The sequence below is a fragment of the Hordeum vulgare genome, chromosome 1H (assembly GCF_904849725.1).
Source record: "Hordeum vulgare subsp. vulgare chromosome 1H, MorexV3_pseudomolecules_assembly, whole genome shotgun sequence".
NCBI lineage: Eukaryota > Viridiplantae > Streptophyta > Magnoliopsida > Poales > Poaceae > Hordeum > Hordeum vulgare.
Window position 1 is genome coordinate 493575924 of NC_058518.1, and position 26301 is coordinate 493602224.

Here is a 26301-nt window from a genome sequence, read left to right on the forward strand (position 1 = left end):
TCCATGACCGGATAATTTCTTTGTCAATTTGCTTCAAGCTGATGATGTAAATGTTGGAACTGAACAATGTAATGTTTTTACCGAGTCAATCAATTTTGCAGTATTTGCACTTGTCACGGAACCAATAGTATGGGTATCAATATCTACACATAGGAAAAAAGATGTGTAGCCCAATGTATTATCTCCTAAAGGAAAATCATCAGCACCCATTGATTTTGTTTAAACAGTACTAGGTATGTGTCTGTGCGTTGCAACTTGCTCTGTTTTTTTTATATGCGGGGCTAGATATTTCTTAACACGGTATAAGGGTATCATGGATTTTTTTTATATTCAAAACAAGATAGAAAAAATAGGATTATGCTTTGGTTATGTAGTATAGATTTTATGCGATTCATTAAATAGACAAAATATGTATGTACCCGTAATTGATATGTTTTATTATGTTACCAAAGATGAGAGATTAATTGCTATTTATTTACTCAACATACATAGACAGTGCGAGGAAATTATCTTTGCAGCTTATAGAGTGATATTTCATTGCAATGATGCATTGAAGACGGAGTTACATGCACTTATGCAAGGGATGATTTTGGACATCCAACATACACAACTCCTCGTGGTGGTCCAACCAGACTCTTCGGAGACATTTCAGTTCTATCAAGCAATACGTTTGCTCGCTTGGCGTATGGACATTTAGTTTTAAAAATTAGAGATTTGATGTGTATTAGAGAGTTTTTACCACACATTGTAGTCAAAATAAAGTTACAGATCGGTTGGTCATTTATAGCTGCTCCGAATTTACCACCGTTGTGTGGTTGAACTCGGTTTCACCTTGTATCGAGGATTTGTGGCCTCTTGATTGTAACATTAATACCATGCAACAAAAGCTCCCTTTACCTGCAATTTTTTTTATATTCACTAGCAAAAGGGCCCGCGCGTTGTAACGGAAGAAAAAAACCACACACTCTTAATTTATAAAAAATTGTCTATAATCTGAGTCTTTGTAGTTACGACATAAACATATATAGTCTTATCCTACAAAAGTTCGGTTCAAGATTCCACATGTCTTCTATTTTAACACGGCTTGCATGTACATTTAATACATATAAAGAAACGGACAAGTGACCTTCAATTTCATCACCAATCCAGATTTTGTTGACGTGTTCATCCCCAATCGGGATTAGTACCGCTATGAAAGAAAGACGAATAACGAATTATATATTAAAATTGCATCCAACATATTTTTGTATTAAATGTTTAACATGTAAAATAACATCATATTAAAATTCTACATATTTTTCTAATCAAATTTCATATATAATATATTAAATTTGGAGTTATGATTTAGAAGATATGAGTATTTTAAAAAATATTTAATATATACTGCGGGTTTAATGTTAGAAAAACACCAGGGGTTTTCTATAAAATAGCATGACAGACTAAGAATACCTATTTGTTTTATTAGTAGATATAGATTTGCTTACGAACCATGAGTTTATCTCTCCCTAATAATAAAGCGCGCAACGCTTCTGTCATCCGTTATGACATTTTTGCAAAAAAGCCCCCGACGTTTCCTGAAATCAACCCGCAGTTCGGATTTAAGTCAGAAAACGAATCTTTTTTGCATTTTTTAGAAAACCCCCTGATGTTTCAGGTAATCAACCCACAGTCTGGATTTAAGTCAGAAAACGAATCTTTTTTTGCATTTTTCCGAAAACCCTCTGATGTTTCAGGTAATCAACCCGCAGTCCGGATTTAAAAAAAAACCCTAACTTTTCAGTTAATCAATCCACATTTTATCTAAAACGAAATTATCCATATCTTTTAAACCGTAACTCCGATTTTAACATGTTATATATGAAATTTGATTAAAAAATGTGTAGAATATAAATAGGATGTTATTTTTAGCTGTTGAATATTTCTTAAATATTATTTTTGGTGCAAACTTAATCTGTAGTGCACGGTCTTTTTTTTCTCTCTTTCCGGCGACGATACGAATTGCAATAAACATCCATTAAATTAAAACCAAATTGAAAGGAAAGAAAACATCGTTAACAACACATGCACACCTTTGGAAACCTCATGGGAAGAAACAACATATTTCTTATCTTATTCCGAGTGACTGTACATTCAAACGCGTTTTCGTTGTGTGAGCACTAAAACCATCGTTGGCAACACAAATGTGATGTCATGTGAAAATATATTACGTTTAGAGCGTGTGTTATTTTCTCTTACGTTGCAACACACGGACTCTTTTGCTACATATTCCTAAAAAAACTATGAATTTACTGCCGAGACTCCTCATCTGAGGGAGGACGAAGGGACGAGTAGATAGATAAATATCAGCAGCGACTGGTACGAGAATTATTATCTCTCCCTAATAATAAAGCAAATACGGTTTCTGTCGTTCGTCGTGGCTGTTTTGCAGAAAAACCCCTGTCTTTGTTACAATTTAGCCCGCAGTCCTCAAGTCAGCCTGAAACGGTACATGCCGGAGAAAGAAGAAACACCCGCACAATGCTGCCTACCCTCCCTATCCCATCTGGACCTCGAGCCCGCCGCCACCTCCTTCCACGTCCCACGCCGCCGACCGTCGTTGCGAGCAGCCGTCGCCTACCGCGGGCCTTCTCGCCGGCGAGGCGAGCCGAGGTTGAGGGGGCCGTGCGTGCCCGCGGGGAGGCGGGGCCGAGGAGGCAGGAGGACCCCTGCCGGCGGTGCTCCGTCGAGGACTTGGCGAGGGCGGGGGGCGGCGCGCGGGGGCGAGCCTACTGCGCCGCCCTTGTCGGCCCCGCGGGGGTCGGCAAGACGGCCATCGTCGAGGGCCTCACGCAACGAATCACTGCCGGGAACGTCCCCGACACGCTCGTCGGCGCGCGCATCGTGGAGGTTGACATGGGGTCCATGGTTGCCGGGACGCACTGGCGCGGCATGTTCGAGCAGCGCTTCAAAGATGCCATCAAGTAGGTCGAGGAGGCGCAAGGCAAGGTGATCCTTTTCATTGACGAGATGCACATGTTGTAGGCGCCGGCGGCGATAGGGGAGGCCCCGTGGAGTCACTCTTTTCTGGGATGCAAACATAGTGTTTTACTCTGTTTTCACTGTGTCAAGTTTCAGTTTCTGCCCAACTCAAAATTAAAAAGGTTTCAGCTTCTTTTGTTTTATGATTTAGTTATGTGTTGGAGTTTTATCTTTATCGTGGGTTAAAGTGTAGCATTTTCATGCCAGGGACAACAACAGGGTCAAGCAAAGAAATCATGACACTGAAGGTATGATTTTTTCTCGTGTTACTACGTACCGATGACCTTATGGGCTTATGACCCAAAAGATGAATACATTAATGCAAACGGAGACCATTTATGCAGTTAGCAATTGGAAGTGCTCCTCTATTTATTTGCAGTAACATGTATGGCATGCTTCACCTCTTCTTTAGCCAAAATATGAAATTTCAAATGATACATTCATTATGTGCGTTGCCGTTGATTTCCATCAACTATTGGGAAGTACAACATAGAACATAGTGACCTTGTCACATTCATTTCTTAGGGATTGCTTTGTTACTCCACTTAAACGAAAAATTGCGCATACCTTAAAAGTAGAACTCACTATCAGGTGTATTTTAAGGTATATTTTCTCTGAATCTCATTGCTGTTTCATATGCCAGCGTCGGCGTTGTCGCGTGGTGTCCAGGCGGTGCTGGTAACCTCCGGCCAGCTCCGCAACCTCGACCCGCAGCTCCAGGTGCCGCCGCTCCTTCTCGCCAACACCCTCATCGCCGCCTTCTCCCGCGCCTCGCCATCCCGCTCCTCTGCCACATCCTGGTAGCTGTCAAGCTCCGACCATGGTTGACTGCTTGTCTATGCAGTAAGATGATGATCCCAATCTTCCAATGAATCACTGTCAAATCCATCTATTTCAACATTGTTTGTGTGTGTCTATCTGCTTTGATCTGATGTGGTGTGCTCTCTTCACTCAACTGCAGGACTGTGTGCTCATTCTGGACCCTGCACAGGAGCAACGGAGTTGTGGGAATGCCACAGTAAACGCTGGTGGTTACGGTGGGTTCCGTCTGCATTTGTCGGGAGATGAGGATACGCCTGCTGCAAGTACTCCAACAGACAGAGAGGTAGGCTAAGATTCTTGATTCACTGAAGCTTGGTCACAACTTAGGCTATTGTGACCCTGTTGGATCAAATAAGTCAAAAGATGGCAGTACATGTACCTGTATCCTGCATAACAGTTATGATGATTCTGTGGATTTCTTCTTTGCCCTGAGTTACATTGTTTGTTCCAGGGATGCACACTTGTACAATCTACTTACTTTTGTTCCATTTGTTTGTAATCTTTCAATGAATGGGGAAAGAATAAAATTGTAGGTTCAGTATGCCATTTTCATCTTGCCTATTGTGTGTTTCTTCATGTCAAATGTGCTTGTGGTTTTAATGGGGTTCTAAGCTTTGTGCATGTGTTTTCATTTTCAGTCACCTTGATGGATTGCATTATAAGTGAATAAGTTAGTATAGTAGCAAATATAGGCTTGTAACAGTCAAAATAATTGGCTCTTTCGTCTGCTGCACAAATATAATCTTCTTCTTGTCGTGTGCTATTATAACATGGGTTGAATTTTTCCCCTCCAGGTGCTGCCCCTTCTCGTCGCCGCCTTCTCGCTGCTCTTCGCAGCGGCGACTCCGATTAGGGACGTCACTGACACCTGCTCCTCGCAAGTGTAGGGTATATATAATCCCTTCCTTCCTTCCTTCCTCCTTACACCTCCATGCTTAGTGACTGGGTTGTGTTCTGTCTTGCTCATGCAGCTGGATCAAAGATAACTGCTTTGTTGACTTGATAAAAACAGTAGCACTACATGCTTAGTACTCCATTAGAGATAGTTAAGTAGGACGAGAAAAGAGTATGAGTCTGAAATAGCTTCAGTAAGAGCGAAGTTTAGGATATTTGTAACTTCAGATCAGGTGATTTTGTGAAGAGAAATAACGTGAGGACGAGTACAGTACTGGTGCTCTGACTCCTGCACCTGAATTGCACTAATACCGTGGCACACATGCATGGTAGGTCGAGAGAGCTCAAGTTTTAACTTCACCCATATGCATCACGCCGTAAAAACATTTTCCAACCCGCCCTGTGTAAAACCGCACTGCTGAGGATGGACAGTAATAACTGTATGAGAGTCGATAGCCATGGCCGGAGCCAAAACTTCAAAAGGGAAATCCAGATAGAATCTCCTCCCAACATCCCCTCCCTTTTGCCAATTCTTTTATCCGTCAGCAAGCAAATAATTCCAGCATAACCACCGCCATGTTGTTACTTCAAAAGGGAAATCCAGATAGAATCTCCTCCCAACAGCCCCTCCCTTTTGCCAATTCTTTTATCCGCCAGCAAGCAAATAATTCCAGCATAACCACCGTCATATTGTTAGGATGTTCTTCCGGTAACTCATCTCTTGTATTGAAGCTTAGTATATTTCATTCTTGCTGGCTGGCTTGCACGCTTGTTGAAGCGCACTCTGATAGCTCATCACGCCCCTAATTGCATGATGATTTCTCTGGCTAGCAGCAACAACGCAGGGGCGATGGCGACCCCTTTCTCCCTCTCGAAGGACTGTTAGCAAGAGCGGAAAGAAGGACAAGCGACGACATGGGCGGGGTACCGTGTCAAAAAAGAGGACACATATCTGTGGGTTTTTGAGTTATGCTTATTGACTAAGGATGTGGGATATTATTATTTTCTTCCGTTGCAACACACGGGCTTTTTATGTGGGATATTATTATCAAAACCAAAAGAAATAACGATTGGTAGCAGACGCTGGGCCGACTGGACCGGGTCGGTCTGTGGGTGGGCTTCGAATTGATTTCTCTGCGATCCGCCACGCGCCCATGCATTCCCCCCCAAAACTCCGCCGCCATGCACCTCTCTGATCTCAAACAATCCCATCTTTGAACTTTGATCGCGTCGGCTACAGCCGGCGGCGCTGGGCGTCCGACGCCAGCCTCCTCCTCGTCGCGCGCTCTTCCACCCCCGCCGCATAAACCTCCATCCATGGGGGGTTCTAGGTCGAGGAAGAGGAAAGCAACAGGACACCAGGCGCCCGGATCGGATGCGGACGGAGAAGGCGCAGGCGTCGATCGCATCAGCGACCTCCCGGACGCCGTCCTCGGGGAGATCGTCTCGCTCCTCCCCACCGAGGAAGGCGCCCGCACCCAGCTCCTCGCCTCCCGGTGGCGCCACATCTGGCGCACCGCCCCGCTCAACCTCGACTACGATTCCTTCTCACGCGACGACGAGGGCCCCGATGCCGCCGTATCGCGCGTCCTGGCCGCCCACCAGGGCCCCGGCCGCTGCTTCTCCGCCCCCGCCTCCGTCATCGGCGACCGAGCCGATGCCTGGCTCCAGTCCCCCGCCCTCAACAACCTCCAGGAGATCGCGCTGCACAGCCTCGATCGTAGGAGTAGGACAGCGCGTCCACCAGCAACCGTGCAGCCGCCGCCCTCGGCCGCCTTTCGCTTCTCCGACACCCTCTTGGTCTTCACCATTGGAGATTGCCACCTCACCGACGACATCACTCGAGCTCAAGCGCTTCACTTCCCCAAGCTTCAGAAACTCGCGCTTCAGCGGGTCAGCATATCGGAACCCTCGATGCACACCATGATTGCCGCCTGCCCCGCTCTAGAGTGCTTGCTTATTAAGGACAGTGGGGGCTTCCATTGTGTCAGAATCAACTCCATTACCCTTACAAGCATCGCCGTCAGCGGTTGTAGCGATCGGGCAGAGCCCAGATTCGAGCAACTCGTCATCGAGAATGCGCCCCGTCTTGAAAGCTTGCTCACGCTTGATTCATTTGAGTGCAGTATTATGACGGCACCTAAACTGGAGGCCTTAGGCTACCTTACTTGTCATTATGGCACAAAAATCTCGTTTGGCTCGGCACCGTTTGACTCGGCAGTTATTCGGGTAGCGTGACGACCTTCCTACTTGCTTTCATTGTGCCGCTGAATTACATGTTATTTGCACTTATAGATAGTCTATAATCATAATGTCATCTTCCATGCTTCATATAAAGCAATTGAGTGTTGATCGCCTGGCGACGGCGGCGTGCGCTGTCAAGATTTTAGCTGTTGATATGGATGCTCTTAGTCTGGATGCTGTTCTTGACTTGATGGGATGCTTTCCGTGCTTGGAAAAGCTCTACATTCAGGTGATGATTCTTCTGTGCTGATGGTTTATATTAGTATAGACTGCTCGATCCTTTGATTCATTTATAATTGGTTTTGTTTTTCTATGTTCGTTTTTAGTCAACTGGACCAGGGAGTACCAACTTCTGGCGTCGTAAACACCGGGCTCTTATAGGATCACTAGACATCCGTCTAAAGACAATTGTTTGGCGATGCTATCGGGGAACCAAGTCACATGTTGACTTTGCCACTTTCTTTGTACTAAACGCTGGCGTGCTAGAATTAATGACTTTTGAGGTTGATGTTGAAGATTTCAACGAGGAGTTTTTCGCACGACATCATAAGAAGCTTCAGGTGGATAGGAGGGCCTCAAGAGGTGCTCGGCTTCGTTTTACTTCGGATTGGTCTTACAAGTACCATATGGATGTTAGTGTCCATGATGATTTGGGTCCAGCTGATCCCTTCGAAAGGACACAACCTTTGGAAGGAGATACTACTTTTGAGCTTTGTTAACTGTTAGTTTGTTTTAAGTTTGTATGATCTTAGAATCTTATGGCAGTTAAAACATGCTATTCATGGTGTTAGTTCCGTTGGAACCAACTTGTATTTAACTTGTTTAAGGTTGTATTATCTTGGAACCTTATAGCAGTTAAGCATGCTAAGTGCTGTTGGTCCCGTTGAAACCAACTTGTGCTGATGTGCACTTATTTGATGAGGAAGTGCTTACATTGTTTTGTGGCCTTTGAATGTCAAGTGTGATGTTATCCATTAAACCATTTTATCGTCTATGAAGCCACACGAATTGATATATATGGTTCTGAGTGTCGGTATCACTTAATCTGGTGTATCAAACAATTTCTCAGGCCAAGGTATAACTGTAGTTTGCCTCCAGTTTGCATGAACTATTTGCAGTTCAGCCTGGACTTCATCTTTTCTTTTTCTTGAGCAATGCCTGGACTTCATCTTGGAGGCAAGAAATGCTTCTTCTTTTTTTCCTGATGGTGAACTGCTTTGATAAAGCCTGCCCCAGCGTTGGCTGTCGCTCCTTTCCTTGTGCAGGTTTCATGCCCTCTTTCGTTTTCGTTTGCTGTCACAATTCAGAACTCCTGGACTGTATTAATTTGTTTGTTGATTTGCTTCATGCCGACGTAAATGCTGAAGACGGAACGTTAACTGTAAACTTGCTAGTGAATCAGTTACTCCTTTTCTTTCCAGCACATAAATGGCCCTGATGTTGAGTTGATGTGATCAAGCCCCAACCTTGGGGCAAAATTGATGAATTTGATCCATGGACAAAAGTATTTCACAAACTGGACCGCGTTTAAAAAATATTCACTCAACTGATCCTTTTGTGTGACGCCCGACAATCAGGCGCCACACTGTAGGTCTAAGACTTAGACGTCACAGTAGGTCTCGAACACCATACAACGTAATATCAGGCGTCACATAGTGTAGTGTGACGTCTAAGCTAAAGATATCATAAAAAAGGGTCAGACGAATGATTTTTTTCGGAGACGGTTCATTTTGTGAATTAGGTGCGCTTTTGGATCATTTTTTTTTATTTTGCCCAACCTTGGCTGCTTCTCGTTTCTCTGTGCAGGTTTTCTTGCCTCTTTGTCTTGCGGTCGGAATCCCTCGACCGTACATTTTTGTTTTGTTTTTATCGATTTTGTTGCGCGCCGGCGTAAATGCCCAAAATGGGACATTTTAAACTTGGTGCTGAATCAATCATCCGGCAATTGCGCTTGTTAGCGAATCTATAGTGCATGGCGTATCAGAGCACAACCGATAGTTTCTAGAAGCGGTACTGCAAGAGGTTTGCTGAAGCTGATGGATGCTATCCAAATCACATGTGTATGTTAGCCACGGTGCACAAATGGAAATGGACGCCATCTTAGTATGACATGACTTTGTACTGCCTACCGTGGCAGTGTGTATCAGTCGGGTAGCTGGACTAGCAGACGTGCAAGGCCAATGCCTGACACTGTTTTATTTTCAATATTGTACTACAACGTAACACTAATTCAAAACGAACACACTACTTCAAAGCGTTGTAGATTAGAGCATCTCCAACAGCCGCATAAAAGTTACGCGCGCAATAACAGTTTTATCGTGTCATTGTAGCACTTTTATTGCGTGTGGACCAACATTGCTTTTTCAAATGCCAAAGAACATGCACTCAAAAAAAACACGCAATGTAAATTGTGAAGCGTGCGCGATCCGGTGTCCCAAATTTACGGCCTGAAAGCCAGCACGTCCAATATTTACAGCGCGGGCGCTGACGCTTTTTATACGTGTCCTATTTTACAGCCTCTGCTGGAGCACGTTTTTTGCCTCTGACACACAGAAACACCAGTTTTTAGCACGCACATGGTCTTTTTTTTTGCGTCTGTTAGAGATGCTCTGGCTTCGCTTGAAATAGGGTAAATTTATACAGCCGTATTACTTTTACAAGTGTGATTTTCAGCCACGTGTGATTTTCAACCAGAAAATGAAAACGACCATTGAGGTCTGTACTTTTTATAGGTGTAAAAGTGTGAAAAACGGAATCCAATCATGCCCTTGTACAATATCTTCGGTGCTAATCGTTTTTCAAGTATCCTTTCCTGCAAGATCGCACGTCAGCCAACTACAACACCGTTTTTTTTTATGTTTGATCTCTCTTAGCGTTCTCCAAATCGTTACTGTACTAGTACCTTTTGCCAAAACTAGCCTAAAAATTATTGTTACTTCTATTATTGTTTTTGTTACTCCTTCGTTTTTAAACATGAGTCATTTTAGAGACTTTGATATAGACTACATACAAAGGAAAATGGTTGAATCTACATTATAAAATATGTCTATATTCATCTGTATGTAGTCTGTATTGAAATCTCTGAAAAAACTTATGTTTAGAAACGGAGGGAGTACCTACTATTTACATGTTTGGTGTGTAAAATTGTCATTGTTATATACTTCCAGTTTTGCAATTTTAATTAGGAAAAATGGAGTGAGAATCTACAAACAGAAGAAGAAAAAGGACACGTTTTCTTAGTGAAATGCAGGAACCACCGTCCTCGTGATAAGGTTCTCTAAAGAAAATACTTTGTAACCCGGTGGGTGTGGTGAACCTTTTCATGCAAATCGTTGTGGGCTAGGGCTACAGAAGAAACTTACGAGACGACGTGTGCCAATACAATCCACCCCACTTATGGTGTGGTGTGCTGGATCACTAGATAAGCAAGGAATGCATTGGCAGTAATGGGAGAAAATGTTGGACTCAAAAATGAAGGAAGGGCAAGGCTTTCGTTACTTGCAAGTGTTCGATGATGTTATGTTAGCAAAACAGGTCTTGGCGTTCGTCACGGCCATGAAGGCATCATCCTCAACGCGCTGGAGCTGGTGAAGCTCCGGCACAACCATGCCAGGCAGATGATAGACAGACATCCTCAAAAGAAAAAAATAACACCATGAATCCCAACACGACCTTAGGCACGGCAGCTTGCGCAAAGGGAAGGGGAGCGGACAGGAACTTGTTACATGATCATGCTTAATTACAACACATACCATTGTCAAACACCGCAGCCTGCCATGAAGCACTTCAACAATTCCACAGGAAAAGAAAACAACAAGTATGCATCTCGAGCTCAACTCGCATTGTGGTATGGAATGATCCAGCAGCATGCCTATGCTAGTTCAACAATTCAGTTCCAATGGGTTCTCTAGAAAGAAAAGATTATCCACGCTCCAAACATAGGTAACGCCTGACTTCAGACCTTGTCATGTTCTGGTGCGCTTTCTGTGCTTACATTACAAACCCAGCCCCCGCGGTACAACTGAGAATACAAGCTGACTTTGTGCAAGTGCATGAATCCCAAGAGATGTTGGGCGTTGTGTGCCGAATGAGACCAAGAAACAATCCTCTCTTTTAATCTCACACTCCCTTTTCATCTTCAGATTAGATTCCAACCTCAGTCACTCATGGCCTATTATTGATCCGAGAAAATGTGCCCGTCTCGGAGAAATAGGTGCTCTGGGTTCCGCTTCCAAGAAGGTTCCCGTGCGCATGTGGGTTTGACAGCTCTATTCCCTGCAAGTGAAAACAATGGCATATTAGAAACAAGGAGGGATTGATGCCATGGAACTTAGGTTAAACTGTTTATGTTTAAAAATAGCAATAACCGACTGAAAAGGTATATATAATGACACCCAAGATGCTACAACCCTCTGTAAACTAATATAAGAGCGTTTAGAAAACTAAAGTAGTAATCTAAACGCTGATTACCATCTATCTATACACAAGGTGCTAAATGTATAAAAGGCTAACAACAGCAAACCATCCAGCGCTTGATTATGCAAGGATGAACGGTAGCATAGGTAAAACCACCAACACATCAAACTATATTGTTCACGATGACTTCACAGAAGCAAAATCTAGGAACTTTATAGTAATGCAGCAAAAAAGGTAACCAAAAAAAAACAGGTTAAACTATCTTTTCCGATCCCTCAAACATGAGCAGCACAAGCAAAAGGTAAGCAAATACTACAAGATAAAAAATTACGTAGCGATCTAGAGTAGGCAGCACTGTAGCCATAATCCCCTGTTCCACAACTGGATCAGACAAATATCATGCATAAGGAACCAGGGGAAAATAAACTCACCTGAACTGGTGTAAAGGCCAAACTAGATGTCAGTCCAGATGTTGCGCCACCGGTACCATAACTCCTCTCCTTGAATCTGATATTAGAAAGTAATATGGAATCAGAGAGACAGAGAGATTGCAGTGCATGATCTCATAAAAGAGGCCAAGAATCGAATTATAAACAACAACGTGAAGATGCTTAAGAGAGTTAGTTACTGCAGCATAACGATTGCCTACCAGGCTACTGGAACTGGTACATGGTGCAAATAATCCGTAACATAAAAAAATACGCGCAAATGCCTAAATGTGCAGGGAAAGATAGATATGAGGATGGTATAAAGCATAAAGCACTACATTGAAAATATTAAACTCCGGGAAGTCGGAATCAAGGTGGGTATAAACACGGTGAAAAGAAAGCTGTGAGAACTAATTCTTGTTCATGTATGCCTTGATGGCTTAAAATTGAGGATCTAAGTTCCAATGATTTGCACATTTTTCCTCTAATAGTTTGAAACAGCTTGTATTGACTTTAGAAACAGTTAGAAAGAACACACTACACTACAAGTTATACCATGTTTTGGGGAGTAACAGGGCATAAAACCTCCATTGCGGAGCCAAGTACTAGTCATGTGCTTTATGCTTTAACATAAAAAAAATGGCAAGGAACAGAAAGGAAGAAAATAAAATACTGTGGGAAGAATTAAGGAGGCATACTTCTTTGCCACTTTGGCAGCAAGTTTGTTTTGCGCAGCTGAGACACGTAGTTTCCCACTTCCGGCCTGCCCAAGCATGCCATAACCTTCCCCCAAACCATCACCTGGTGATAAGAAGATGTGATCATGTCAATATTAAGGTAAAGTGAAACTAAACTAACTAACGAAATGTCATTCCAGCATCCCTGTCAAAACCAACTGACCTAATGAGCTTTCCTCTGGTATACCAAACTGCATTCGGTTTGCAAGCTTCATCATATCAGTCACGGCATATCTGCAGAACCAAGTTCCCAAAATTATGTCAAGATACCATAATGTTTATGTGATGAATCAAGTTTCAGCATGGAATGCAAATTAGTAAGTAGTTCAAGGCAAAAATAAGCATGAGTTTGTTCAACATGTTTATTTGCAAAAAACATAAATTAGGTTGAGAATATCTTACCTTTCTTTCATTTTTCGAAGGCGGCGACCCCCTCTCTTCTTTTTAGGTTCAGAGTCTGGAACAGGAAGTGGTTTTGGAAGCTTTGCGGGAGGCGGTTCTTGCCACTTCTCGATCTTCTTGCGAATTTCTTCTAACAAGTTGCGACCAGCTTTTCCAGTTGGATCACCTCTAGTTGAATCAATTCTTGCTGCTAGAGTTGCCTTTGCAGCTATAACCCTGCAAGCACGGGTCCTCAGGGCTGGAGGGGTGCTCTGAAATACTTCGGCTTGTTCAAGATAGCCAACACGAAACTGAGACGTGGCACTAGAAAATCCAGCAAGATTTTTCTTCTTTGCTCCAAGTAGCTGAACATTGCAAGCAGGCATTTTTGCAAGTGCTCCCAAACCACCAGCAATTCCCATCAATTTTGCAGCAACAGCACTGCCAACTATTGCAGATAGATTTGGTGCGATGTAACCCATTCTACCCTCTACAAAATCAAGCACCTTCTTCTTTGCAGCATCAAGATTAAGGGCTCTGTCACATGCTTCAATGGTTTTTACCAAATTCTCCTGAGAAAGAGGCTTCCCACTAGTTGTCGATGCTGTCACAGAGACAACCATTATAACCGCAGAAGGTAAAAGCCCTTCCAGATCTACTAGTGTTATATCCATCTCATTTGCAATCTTCTTAACAACACGGGCATAATCAATCGGATGATGAACAAGCGATTCCAGTTCAGGAAACTTCAGCCTATACTTGTCACGGATGAAATTATGTATTATAATGAGCTCATTCTCAATATCTACTGATAAGGCATTGCAATCTACAATAAGCTGGTACTCTGGATCCTCCTCCAGGATGAACCCTTGATTAGACAAATATGTGTCTTTGTCAAGTGCTCCTTCAACTTTCTGCACACGAAAAAATGAGACTGTCTATTAATCTAATGTCATGCTTGGGGTGAGTTGAAGATTTTTGCAGACTAAGGCTAATACACAGATGAACTCAAAATGAATGGACCATATTTTCCACATGAACCATTTGTGACGTTGAGCATAAACTGAGGATTGCTCAGTTTGCTAGCAGCACGAGCGTGCACGTTGCATCGCTGCCGACCTGCATTTGAGGCCTAGCCTCTGCAGGTGATCAGGTCGTCTTACTACATTAAAAAAGGGTCCCAAGTGACTAGTCTCTGGTTGGTCTTTTTTGTTTATTATGTACACTAAATATCTCCATTTGCACCCTACGAACATCTAAAGTAATATTCGGGAAGCAGACATGAAAAGAACAATCAACTGAGTGTGTCTTCGATATCCACATAATATGTGTTATTTAAGATTTCTTTTCGAACTAGTAAACACTATTCTGGTGGAAAACATTGGGCAGCATCTTATAACTGGCTGATTACCCTAACCACACAAATAAGGTTATACATTTTTGCAAGATAAACTTAGAACCATGCAAGAGAGAAAGGTATGAAGTTAGTGGAGATTTACGAGTTTGATCACATACTTGCATTATGTCACTATAACGCTGTGTCTTCTGCAGTTTTGAGACGCTGTCAAGATCATCATAATTAAGAGACTCGAGGTCAGGCATATCATCGTCACCATCCTCATCCATACCCGTTGCCTCAGCATTGTCTTCTTCCTGAAAAGTTTGACAATAGATTATGGAATTGCCTGCAAATATATCCCTATAAAACATGGTTACACAGTAGACACAGAGATCAACTCACAGGGTAGGCTTCATTGTCTGAAAGTTCGTCAAGATCGGCCAAGAAAGAATCAGCAAGGCTTGCCTGTGAAGTGGCACCATTTAGAAAAAAGGCATGAGACCAATGCCGAAAATAAATTGCAAATTTAAGATTGCCTAGCAGCTTAACAGGAGGTTAAATGAACTCACCATTATTTTGTCCCTAGTCTTCCCCTCGACAGGCTAGACCTAGAAGAGAAGTTGTTGAAGAGGACGGTCAGCTCAATCACAACAAATATGTAGTGCCCGGATAGGGGCTCCCAAAAAGGCAAGAACTACAGATAGGATTTGGGACACCGCTAATAAAATACTAGTATGCAATGGGTTAATCTAAAGCTTTGTGGGAGAAATTCTGTTAGTAGTTACTGATATACAAACATGCCTGTACGATCTCCAAACTGCTGGTATGTTTGAGACCTTAAGGGACAACCCTCAAATCTGTGGGCGGATCTTAAAGAACAACCCTAAAACTAATGAAACCCTAAAATTATGAACCTAAAATCCACCAATTATTAACGCCGACAATAAAACCCTAGGAAAAGAGGGGCGCGCGGGGGGGGGGGGGGGGGGGGTGAGGTGGAGGATATCCTTACCGGAGAGGATTCCGCAGGAGAAGCGGGGCCGTGGCCCGTGGGAGAAGTCGGAGGCGAACTGGCGGAGCCGCGGAGGCCGAGGGCAGGGGAGGGATATGGCCGGCTGGAGGGGAGGGGCCGAGGGAGAGGCAGGAGAGGGCCGGCCGCCGGAGCCGGACCTAGAATCGCTCGCCGCCGCCGGAGCCTTCAGCTAGCGCTACGTTTGGGGAAAAGGGGATCGATTCGATTTGGACTCGAGGAAGGGAGACGACGTGCTCGGGTCGGGCGGTCGGCTGCTTGGCTATTTTTCTTTTAAAAATAATACATTTATTTCCATAATTTTGCGAGGAGTGATGGGCATGGCCGATAAAACGAGTGGTTTGTATGTTTGATGTTGTATTGTTAAACTACTAGCAAAAGGGCTCGTGCGTTGCAACGGGAGAAAAAAAATACCACATGCTTTTAATTGTTTTATTAAAATAATAAGCTAACTAACTATTGTAGTCAGTCCTATCCTATTTTGTTGAGAAATTAACGCGTACATTGTTAATCCACCATGATGAGAAATTGAGCGGGACAAGCAAAGCAAAACAAGGAAGCTACGTGAATTGATCAATAGACTGTTATCTTATTTCACTCATGGGGTAGAGAATGTGGGATCAGATGACAAACTGAAGGTGGTGTTCCATTCTCTGTCTCTACAACAATACAATCTTACATTCAATACATTCATTCATCAGCAAACAAATCCTCACAAAACAAAATTTCTTGCCGATGCTTGGCAGATGATGAGTTCCCGCCAGAGGAGGGGATACGATGAGGAGAGCAAGGTTTGGCGCCTCTATCTGGCCATAAGGAGTCGCCGTTGACGCGTCATAACCTTGGAGTTCCCCGTGTGAGCCATGGAGGCCCGCCTCCACCTGGAAGTACTTCGCTCCGCCGCGCCTTATTCGCGCGCCGCCGCCGTTCTGCATCGAGCAGACGCATCATCCCCAATCACTGTAGTTGTCGCCTTGATTTGATCCAGAAGCTGTGCTCGAGCGCCGAAACGGGGGCAGCAAGCGGGCAGAGGTACGGCCGCGGAGGCGGGTGGGATGAGATCGGCAACAGTGGTGGTTGAGATCGGACGCGGCAGCGAGTGGTGTGGCAGCGGCCTAGGCACATGCCAGGGTGGACCAGGGTCGACGCGATGTGCTCGAGCGCCGCAATAGGGGCAGTGAGTGGGGAGAGGTACGGCCGCGGAGGCGGATGGGTTGTGATCGGCAACGGTGGCGATTGAGGTCGACCGCGACGACGAATGGTGTGGCGGCGGCTATATGTGTTGGTTGTGATGTACGTACCAGTGCATAGCTCTCAGGTGGGCGTGTGGGACGCGTGTAAGACAGTAAGAGAGAAATCATCCTGCCTGATTTTGCGGACGTGCATACGCATGATAGTGGGCGAGCGTCATGCATCTATGTTTACCTGACAATGACGAACTGCAGGCGAGCGTCATGCATCTATGTTTACCTGACAATGACGAACTGCAGGCGAGCGTCATGCATCTATGTTTACCTGACAATGACGAACTGCAAGAAAACATGGAACACGTCTTACGCACAAAAAAAGGAGTCGTGTTATATTTCAGGCCGGCCTTCATGTTCTCCTCCAGATCATTGAGCATCATGACCTGCTAATGACGCCGGTCAGCGGGACAGATGGATGTGTACGCAGGTGGTCGCCGGATAGCTGCGTACGTAGGGAGTCCCCACGACTTAGCGTCAGCCAACTGCACGTCTTGTAGTTTGTGAGTCCTCGTATTCTCTGCTAGAGTGCTGATTATTATATGAAGGGCATGATGACCTCTTAATGGCGTCAATCATCGGATGGTTACTCGGCTACCTAGCTCATATGCAGAAGGGTCTTCGCCACCAATCGCCAGGCTCTGTATCGATGAATATTATATAATTTTTATAGCGAATCGTTTTTTTCCTTTTGCGTTGCAGATAAATGATGGAGCGGGAGTTGAATAACAAAAATTACAGGGGCTTTTTTTATAAAAATGCTGCGGTGGGTTTTCCGACGGAAGCAATAGCCGCTTTATTATTAGGTATAGTTTTGTTGTATTGAAAGATAAACTATTTATTCAAGTTGTAAGTAAAATTGAACTATTTATTATTGATTTATTTTTTATGTGTTCGATCTTTTTGGTTTTGTTTGAGTGTCAAATGTTATTTGTGCTCAGCCCGTGCCTTTTTTGCAGCGCCTGTTAGAGCGGCTCATGCGCGCAATATTTTATAGCGGGCGTTGGAGCCAGCATTTTGTTGCACGTAAAAAATTGCTATTTCGTTGTTGTAAATGTTATTTTAGCCGTCGCGCGTTGTGCGCACATCTTGAGCCATTGTGCCCTTCGGGAGGCATTTTTTCAGCCTCACGTGGTTGCTCCGACGAAATTTTTTCACCGGTGCGAGAATTTTTTCAGCTGCCACCCCATCGAGACGAACACATGCGGTGAGAGAGAGGAGAGATATTCATTTTTTACATGCACATGGATGAGCCCAGCAGAGAAAGGGAAGAGAGAGAGGAGAGAGGCTAACCTGTGGGTTTGTGCATGCAGAAATAACGTCGAACGCCCCAAGTGCCCTAGAGGGCTGGGTTGGTGGAAAAGAAGAGAGAGAGAAAATAATGAATAAAGAAAGAAAAAGGTGGTCTAGGGTGGGTCGCGTCCTACGTGATGGACTCACCGGGTGTGCCCCAGCGCGTCCGCGAGCCTTCATATTGTCCTCATATTTGAGATGGATATGAGAGGTGCCGGTCAGTCTGAACGTTTGAGATGTGTATGGGGAGTCCGGCTGGGTCAACTTTTTTTTTTACCGGTGAGTGACGGGCGAGTTGCCCGAGCGTTTGAGGCGGGTTTGAGGGGTTCAGCTGTAGATGCTCTAAGGTTTAGTAACCACTAACTTGTTCGCGGTTGAGGGAGTCCGGGACTAAGGGGTCATCAGGCCGTTTATCTATTCTCATGGCCCGAAGTCCTGAGTCGTTCGATAATCGTTGGTGGTATTACAATCAAGATGGACTCTTTCGAAGACTTGGCATACAATCCAAGGCGACATATTAATCAACATATTTCTTTCTTGATGTAACCGACTTTGTGTAACCCTAGCCTCAGTGTGTGTTTATATAAACCAGGGGGCATAGTTCTGGAACACATTAAGCTCATTACGATTAGGGTTTTAGACCACGATAGTCGATCTCGAGGTAGATCAGAATTGTACTTCATATTATTTAATCAATACAACAAGAGTAGGACCACTAGTAGGAAAACCCTTATAGGTAGGAGCCTAATAGTAGCGCTGGAATATGGCACGAGCTGCTACTTAGCAGTAGCGCTGGATCCGCCACGCTACTGGTCATGGCCTTAACAGTAGCGCTTGATATGTAAACATCGCTACTTATAAACGTGGCCTAACGAGCCCACTGATGGTAGCATTAGTAGCTGCGCGCGTTTGGAAAAAGCGCTACTGCTAAGTAGAATAGCAGTAGTGCTCTTGGGGAATCAACGCTACTGTTATTGGGCCCCGCTTAACAGTAGCACTTTTCCAAAAAAAACGCTACTGGTATGCGTGCTCCTGTGTCGGCTCCAAAATCCCCTAACTCTCCCTCCACTCCTTCCCTCTCCCTCCTCTCCCCCGCGTGCTCATGTGTCATTGCCGCCACCCGCCGGAGCCCTCCCTGCCCGTCCCTGCGCGCGCCTTCGACCCCCTCCCCTCCTGCTTCGGTAAGCCCCCCTCCTCCCCATGCCTTTGTCACTCGCATCGAATGCCCCCGCCCCCTCCTCCCCATGTTGTGGTGTAGTTAGAGATCAGGAGAAGAAGAGGAGGAGGAGAAGAAGAAGAGGAGAAGAAAAGGAAGAAGAATAGGAGGAGAAGTAGAAGAGGAGGAGGAGGAGCAGAAGAGGAGAAGAAGAAAAGGAAGAAGAAGAGGAGAAGAGAAGGAAGAAGAAGAGGAGGAGAAGAAGAGAAAGAGGAGAAGAAGAAAAATATTTACAATTTTTTTTGTCATTTAATTGCTATTGTTATTAGGTTAGTGCTAGATTATTAGGGTTAGTAATATTTAGAATAGGTTAGGGTTAGAAGAAGAAGAAAGATGAATAAAAACAAGAAAATAAGAATAGAAAAAAGGAAAATAAGAAGAGGAGGAGAAGAAAAGAAGAAGAAGAAGAAGAAGGAGAATAAGAAGAGAAGGAGAGGAGAAGAAGAGGAGAAGTAGAAGAAGAGGAGAAGTAGAAAAGGGGAGAAGAAGAAGCGGAGATGAGAAGAAGAAGAAGAAGAAGAAGAAGAGAAGAAAATGAAGAAGAAGAGAAAGAGGAGAAGAAGAAAATAAGAATAGGAAAAAGGAAAATAAGAAGAGGGGGAGAAGAAAAGAAGAAGGAGAAGAAGAATAAGAAGAAGAGGAGAGGAGAAGTAGAAGAAAAAGAGGAGAAGAAGAAGCGGAGAAGAAAAGAAGAATAAGAGAAGAAAAGGAAGAAGAAGAGGAGGAGAAGAAGAAATAGGTTAGCTAGTGTGCTAGGTTAAATTTGTTTTTTTGTCATTTGATTGCTATTGGTATTAATTTTGCTTGCTAAGTTTGTGTTAATTCATCACATATTGTTTTGTGTTAATTAAGTACTCCGTTCAGTAATGTTGGTCATTTCTGCCATGGTCACGCAAATTAAAAATATCCTCTGTTTTGCCGGAATGTTCGAGTGGCCTATTTTTTGCCGGAATGTTGATTCATTTTCGTTCCGACAAATTTTAGGCGCTCCATATGTCCACTTTTTAGCAAAGACCATGTCGAAAATTTCCGTGAATTTTGGCATGACTTGTTCTAGAAACTAGGACATATTGAGTGCCGAGGAATTGCCGGAAAGGGGAATGAATCAACATTCCGACCAAATATAGTCCCCCTTTTATTATTCATGCTTCTGTTTATATGTAGATGTTCAATTCAGTAGATATAGTGTCAAGGTTGTTGTTTACGCATTTACAAACATGTTTCATGGATTATAAGCTAAATTACCACATTAAAACAGGAAATATCTGACGATGATTATTGGGAGTGTGAATATTGCAGCGACTATCGGGATTTATGGGGCATGCCTCACTTGCGAGACGACATGTTCTTCAGCATCAAGCTTGACGAGACCTTCGAAGTTTCTGTGGTACGCAACGATGACAAGTGTTTTTTTCATAATTAAGCATGTATTACTTCTGTTTCTTTGCTTCAACGTGTAATTTGTGTTTTATACAATTCGACTAGTTCCTCCCTTGCCAAGCAAGAAGGTATGTGTTGGAAAGGCTCGGTTTCGAAGACCATGAGAGTATGGAGATGAAAAGAGCTAACTTGAGGACTATACATGGTCACACATTTGTGATAAAAGTAATGAATGCAGTTTATAACATAGAAATAGGGTGCCCAAATTGGAAAGATCTTTGCGAGGCATATGGATTTCAGGAGGGTATGAAAATAACCTTCGATCTTCATCCAGAAGATAATATGCGAGGTAACATCGACATTTCGGTGGATGTCGATATGCTTCCTGTTTTACCTTCATGTAAGTCTGTCAACCATATTTGTCAAGTAATTTGCATTCTATATTTAAAAATAGTTGGTGTTCATCCATATACTAATTTTGTTAAATTATAATTTACAACTTATTTCGTTTCTTTGAGTGAATTATGGAAATTAATTGACACGACACACTATACGTGTGGATCACATCTAACTTGGAAGGAGAAGGATGTTCTTCTCTACTTTCTTGTCGGTGTCCTGGTTGGTAGGGAGAACTTCCTGTATAATTTGGGAACTGGCCCAAATTATACATTTTACATGCTACTAGTGCATAGGTTGAGGGCGGATTGTTGGGGAACGTTGCATGTGAAACAAAAACTTTCCTACGCACATGCAATACCTATCCATGGTGATGATCATCTACGAGAGGGGAGAGTGAATCTACATACCCTTATAGATCGCTAAGCAGAAGTGTATATAATGTGGTTAATGTAGTGGAACATCTTCGCGATCCAAATCGCAGCCCGTCCCGCGATCTCATCACGACCCATCCCACAATCCCATCACGATCCATCCCAATCTAGTGCCGAACGGACGACGCCTCCGCGTTCAGCACACGTATAATTCAATGACGATCACCACCTTATTGATCCAGTAAGAGAGGTGAAGAGGTAGATGAGTTCTCCAGCACGGCGGCGTGGTGGTGGTGGTGGTGAACTAATCCAACAGGGCTTCGCCTAAGCACCGTCGAACTAGACTAGAGGAGAAACATATCTAGAGGGAGAGAGAGGCATGGCTGATTTCTGTGTATGCAAAAACCCTCAATACCTCTAGTATATATAGGAGGAGGGAGGGAGGAGGATGCGCCCTAGGGTTTGCCCCTTTGGGTCGGCCTAAGTGGGGAGGAGAGGAGGAGTCCTCCTCCAATCCTAGTAGGATTATGATTCCTTCCTTCCCACTTGGAAACTCTTTCCACCTTTGGCCTTTTTGCCTTATTCCTCCACTCTAGCCGCATGGGACCTTAGGGAAGGCTTCGACCAGCCCACTAGGGGCTGGTATACCTCCTCTCACAGCCCATGAAGCCTTTGGGTCGTCACACCCCTCCCGGTGGTCCCCCGGTACCCTCCCGACACTCCCGGTACACTACCGATGAGCTCAAAACTTTTCCGGTGACCAAAACAGGATTTCCTATATATCAATCTTTACCTCCGGACCATTCCAGAACACCTCGTGACGTCCAGGATCTCATCCGGGACTCTGAACAACCTTCGGTCACCAACACCTATAACTCAACTATACCGAAATGTCACTGAACCTTAAGTGTGCAGACCCTACGGGTTCGAGAACTATGCAGACATGACCTGAGACACTCTCCGATCAATAAACAATAGAAGGACCAGGATGCCCATATTGGCTCCTACATATCCTACGAAGATCTTTATCGGTTGAACCTTTATGTCAAGGACTCAGTTAATCCCGTATGTTGTTCCCTTTGTCCTTCGGTATGTTACTTGCCCGAGATTCGATCGTGGATATCTCTGTACCTAGTTCAATCTCATTACCGACAAGTCTCTTTACTCATTCCATAATACAAGATCCCATGACTAACTCCTTAGTCACATTGCTTGCAAGGCTTGTTGTGATGTATTACCGAGTGGGCCCCGAGATACCTCTCCGTCATACGGAGTGACAAATCCCAGTCTTGATCCATGCTAACCCAACAGACACCTTCGGAGATACATGTAGAGAACCTTTATAGTCACCCAGTAACGTTGCGACATTTGATACACACAAGGTATTTCTCTTGTGTCCGGGAGTTGCATGATCTCATGGTCACAGGAACAGATACATTGACATGCAGAAAACCGTAGCAATAAACTGACACGATCATATGCTACATTCTTGTCCATCACATCATTCTCCTAATGACGTGATACCGTTATCAAGTGACAACACTTGTCTATGGCCAGGAAACCTTGACCATCTTTCATCAATGAGCTGGTCAACTAGAGGCTCACTAGGGACAGTGTGTTGTCTATGTATCCACACATGTATTTGAGTTTCCAATTAATACAATTATAGCATGGATAATAAATGATTATCATGAATAAGGAAATGTAATAGTAACCAATTTATTATTGCCTCTAGGGCATATTTCCAACAGTCTCCCACTTGCACTAGAGTCAATAATCTAGTTCACATCACTATGTGATTGTAATGAATCTAACACCCATATAGCTCTGGGGTTTGATCATATTTTGCTTGTGAGAGAGGTTTTAGTCAACAGGTCCAAACCTTTTAGATCTGAGTGTGCTTTACAAATCTCTATGTCTTCCTGTAGGTGTTGCTACCAACATGCCATTTGGAACTATCCCAAATGATTGCTCTGCTATACGAATTCGGTTTACTTCTCAAAGTCATCTGAATTAGTGTCAAAGCTTGCATTGACGTAACCCTTTACGACAAACTCTTTTATGACCTCCATAATCGAGATTTTTTTTTCCTTAGTCCAGTAGTTACTAAGGATAACTTTTGACCGCTGTCCAGTAATCCACTCCTGGATCACTTTCGTACCCCTTGACAGATTCATGGCAAGGCACACATGAGGTGCGGTACACATCATAGCATACTATAGAGCCTACGACTAATGCATAGGGGATGACCTTCATCCTTTGTCTTTCTTTTCCCGTGGTCGGGCTTTGAGTCTTACTCAAATTCACACCTTACAATATAGCTAAGAGCTCCTTCTTTGCTGATCTATTTTGCACTCCTTCAAAAACTTGTCAAGGTATGCATTTCATTGAAAGTTTTATCAAGCGTCTTGATTTATCTCTATAGATCTTGATGCTCAACGTTCAAGTAGCTTAATCCAGGTTTCCCTTTGAAAAACTCCTTTTAAACAACCCTTTATGCTTTCCAGAAATTCTACATTATTTCCGATCAAAATATGTCAACGACATATCTTTATTAGAAATTCTATGGTTCTCCCACTCACTTCTTTGGAAATACAAGTTTATCATAAACTTTGTATAAAACCAAAAACTTTGATCATCTCATCAAAGCGTATATTCCAACTCCGAGATGCTTGCTCCAGTCCATACAAGGATCGCTGGAGCTTGCATACTTGTTAGCATCCTTTAGGATCGAAAAATCCTTCTGATTGTATCACATACAACCTTTCCTCAAAGGAACCATCGAGGAAACAATGTTTTGACGTCCTATCTGCAAGATTTCATAAATAATGCAACAACTGCTAGCATAATTCCAATAGACTCTTAACATCACTACGAGTGACTAAGTCTCATCGTAGTCAACTCCTTGAACTTGTCGGAAACATCTTTGCGATAAGTCGAGCTTTCTTCATGGTGACACTTACCATCATCGTCCGTCTTCCTTTTAAAAATCCATATGTACCCAACAGCCTTATGACCATCAAAGTAGTTCTTCCAAAGTCTACACTTTGTTTTCATACATGGATCCTACCTCGGATTTCATGGTGTCCACCCATTCGTCGAAATCCAGGCCCACCATCGCTTCTCCATAGCTCGTAGGTTCATTGTTGTCCAACAACATGACCTCCAAGACAGGGTTATCGTACCACTCTGGAGCAGTACGTGACCTTGTCAACCTGCGAGGTTTGTAGTAACTTGATCCTGAAGCTTCATGATTACTACCATCAGCTTCCACTTCAATTGGTCTAGGCGCCACAAGAACAACTTCATGCGCCCTGCTACACACTGGTTGAAGTGATGGTTCAGTAACCTCATCAAGTTCCACCATCCTCCCACTCAATTCTTTCGAGAGAAACTTTTTCTCGAGAAAGGACCCGTTTCTAGAAACAAACACTTTGATTTCGGATCTGAGATAGGAGGTATGCCCAACTATTTTGGGTGTCCTATGAAGATGCATTTATCCGCTTTGGGTTCGAGCTTATCACGCTAAAACTTTTTCACATAAGCGTCGCAGCCCCAAACTTTTTAAGGAATGACCGCCTAGGTTTCTCCAAACCATAGTTCATACGGTGTCATCTCAACGAAATTACGTGGTGCCCTATTTAAAGTGAATGCGGTTGTCTCTAATGCCTAACCCAAAACGATAGTGGTAATTTGATAAGAGACATCATAGTATGCACCATATCTAGTAGGGCGCGACTATGACGTTTGGATACACCATCACACCATGGTGTTCCAGGTGGCATTAGTTGTGAAACAATTTCCACATTGTCTTAAATGTGTACCAAACTTGCAACTCAGATATTCATCTCTACGATCATATCGTAGATATTTTATCCTCTTGTCACGATGATCTTCAACTTCACTCTGAAATTATTTGAACCTTTCAATAATTCAGACTCGTGTTTCATCAAGTAAATATACCAGTATCTACTCAAATCATCCGTAAAGTAAGAACTTAACGATATCCACTGCGTGCCTCAGCACTCATTGAACTGCATACATCAAAATGCATTACTTCCAATAAGTTACTATCTTGTTTCATCTCACTGAAAACGAGGCCTTCAGTCATCTTGCCCATGTGGCATATTTGCATTCTCAAGTGATTCAAAATCAAGTGAGTCCAAACGATCCATCTGCATGGAGTTTCTTCATGCGTTTACACCAATAGACATGGTTCACATGTCTCAAATGTTTCAAAAATGAGTGAGCCCAAAGATCCATCAGTATGGAGGTTCTTCATGCGTTTTATACCAATATGACTCAAGCGACAGAGCCACAAGTAAGTGATACTATCATTAATACTTTGTATCTTTTGGCATCAATATTATGAACATGTGTATCACTACGATCGAGATTCAATAAACCATTGAAGGTATTTATTCAAGCAAATAGAATAACCATTATTCTCTTTAAATGAATAATCGTATTGTAATAAACATGATCTAATCATGTTCATGCTCAACACAAACACCAAATAACACTTATTTAGGTTCAACGCTAATCTCGAAAGTAGAAGGAGCGTGCGATAGTGATCACATATACCTTGGAAACACTTCCAACACACATCGTCACTTCGCCTTTAGCTAGTCTCTGTTTATTCCGTAGCCTTTATTTCGAGTTACTAACACTTAGCAACCGAACTGATATCTTATACCCCGGTGCTACTAGGAGTACTAGTAAGGTACACATCAATATCATGTATATCCAATATACTTTCGGTGACTTTGTGTCACGCCCAAGATGCGACCCTATCCTCAATTTGGCACGAAGGCCTCGTCAGGGATAGAAGCGCATCTCGTCGTGTCGCAAGAATGAATATCATTACAAGTACATGTACTGAAAAGAAGAGATATATGTATAGAACTTGGCTTACACTCGCCACAAGCTACATCAGAGTCACAATAGTACAAGTACATAATCATCATGAAGAAGAGCAGGGTCCGACTACGGACGAAAACAAACGAGAAAAGAAGAACGATGTCCATCCTTGCTATCCCAGGCTGTCGGCCTGGAACCCATCCTAGATCGATGAAGAAGAAGAAGAAGA

The 26301-nt window shown here is 43.4% G+C and overlaps 2 protein-coding genes across 2 annotated transcripts; one reads left to right on the forward strand and one right to left on the reverse strand.

Annotated features, from left to right (window-relative positions):
- The first annotated feature begins 6051 nt into the window (after positions 1-6051).
- On the forward strand, positions 6052-7697 carry LOC123401747 (F-box/FBD/LRR-repeat protein At3g26920-like). Its single transcript, XM_045095604.1, has 3 exons — positions 6052-6963; positions 7073-7207; positions 7305-7697. Exons 1-3 carry the CDS (start codon positions 6052-6054, stop codon positions 7695-7697), a joined length of 1440 nt encoding a protein of 479 aa, XP_044951539.1.
- A 3101-nt stretch (positions 7698-10798) lies between these two features.
- LOC123449340 (U4/U6 small nuclear ribonucleoprotein Prp31 homolog) lies at positions 10799-15530 on the reverse strand. Its single transcript, XM_045126537.1, has 9 exons — positions 15292-15530; positions 14849-14887; positions 14682-14744; positions 14456-14593; positions 12962-13854; positions 12723-12793; positions 12521-12623; positions 11826-11901; positions 10799-11253 (listed from the first exon to the last, which is right to left on the reverse strand). Exons 2-9 carry the CDS (start codon positions 14849-14851, stop codon positions 11143-11145), a joined length of 1458 nt encoding a protein of 485 aa, XP_044982472.1. The 5' UTR covers positions 14852-14887; positions 15292-15530; the 3' UTR covers positions 10799-11142.
- Between the last annotated feature and the right edge of the window lie 10771 nt (positions 15531-26301).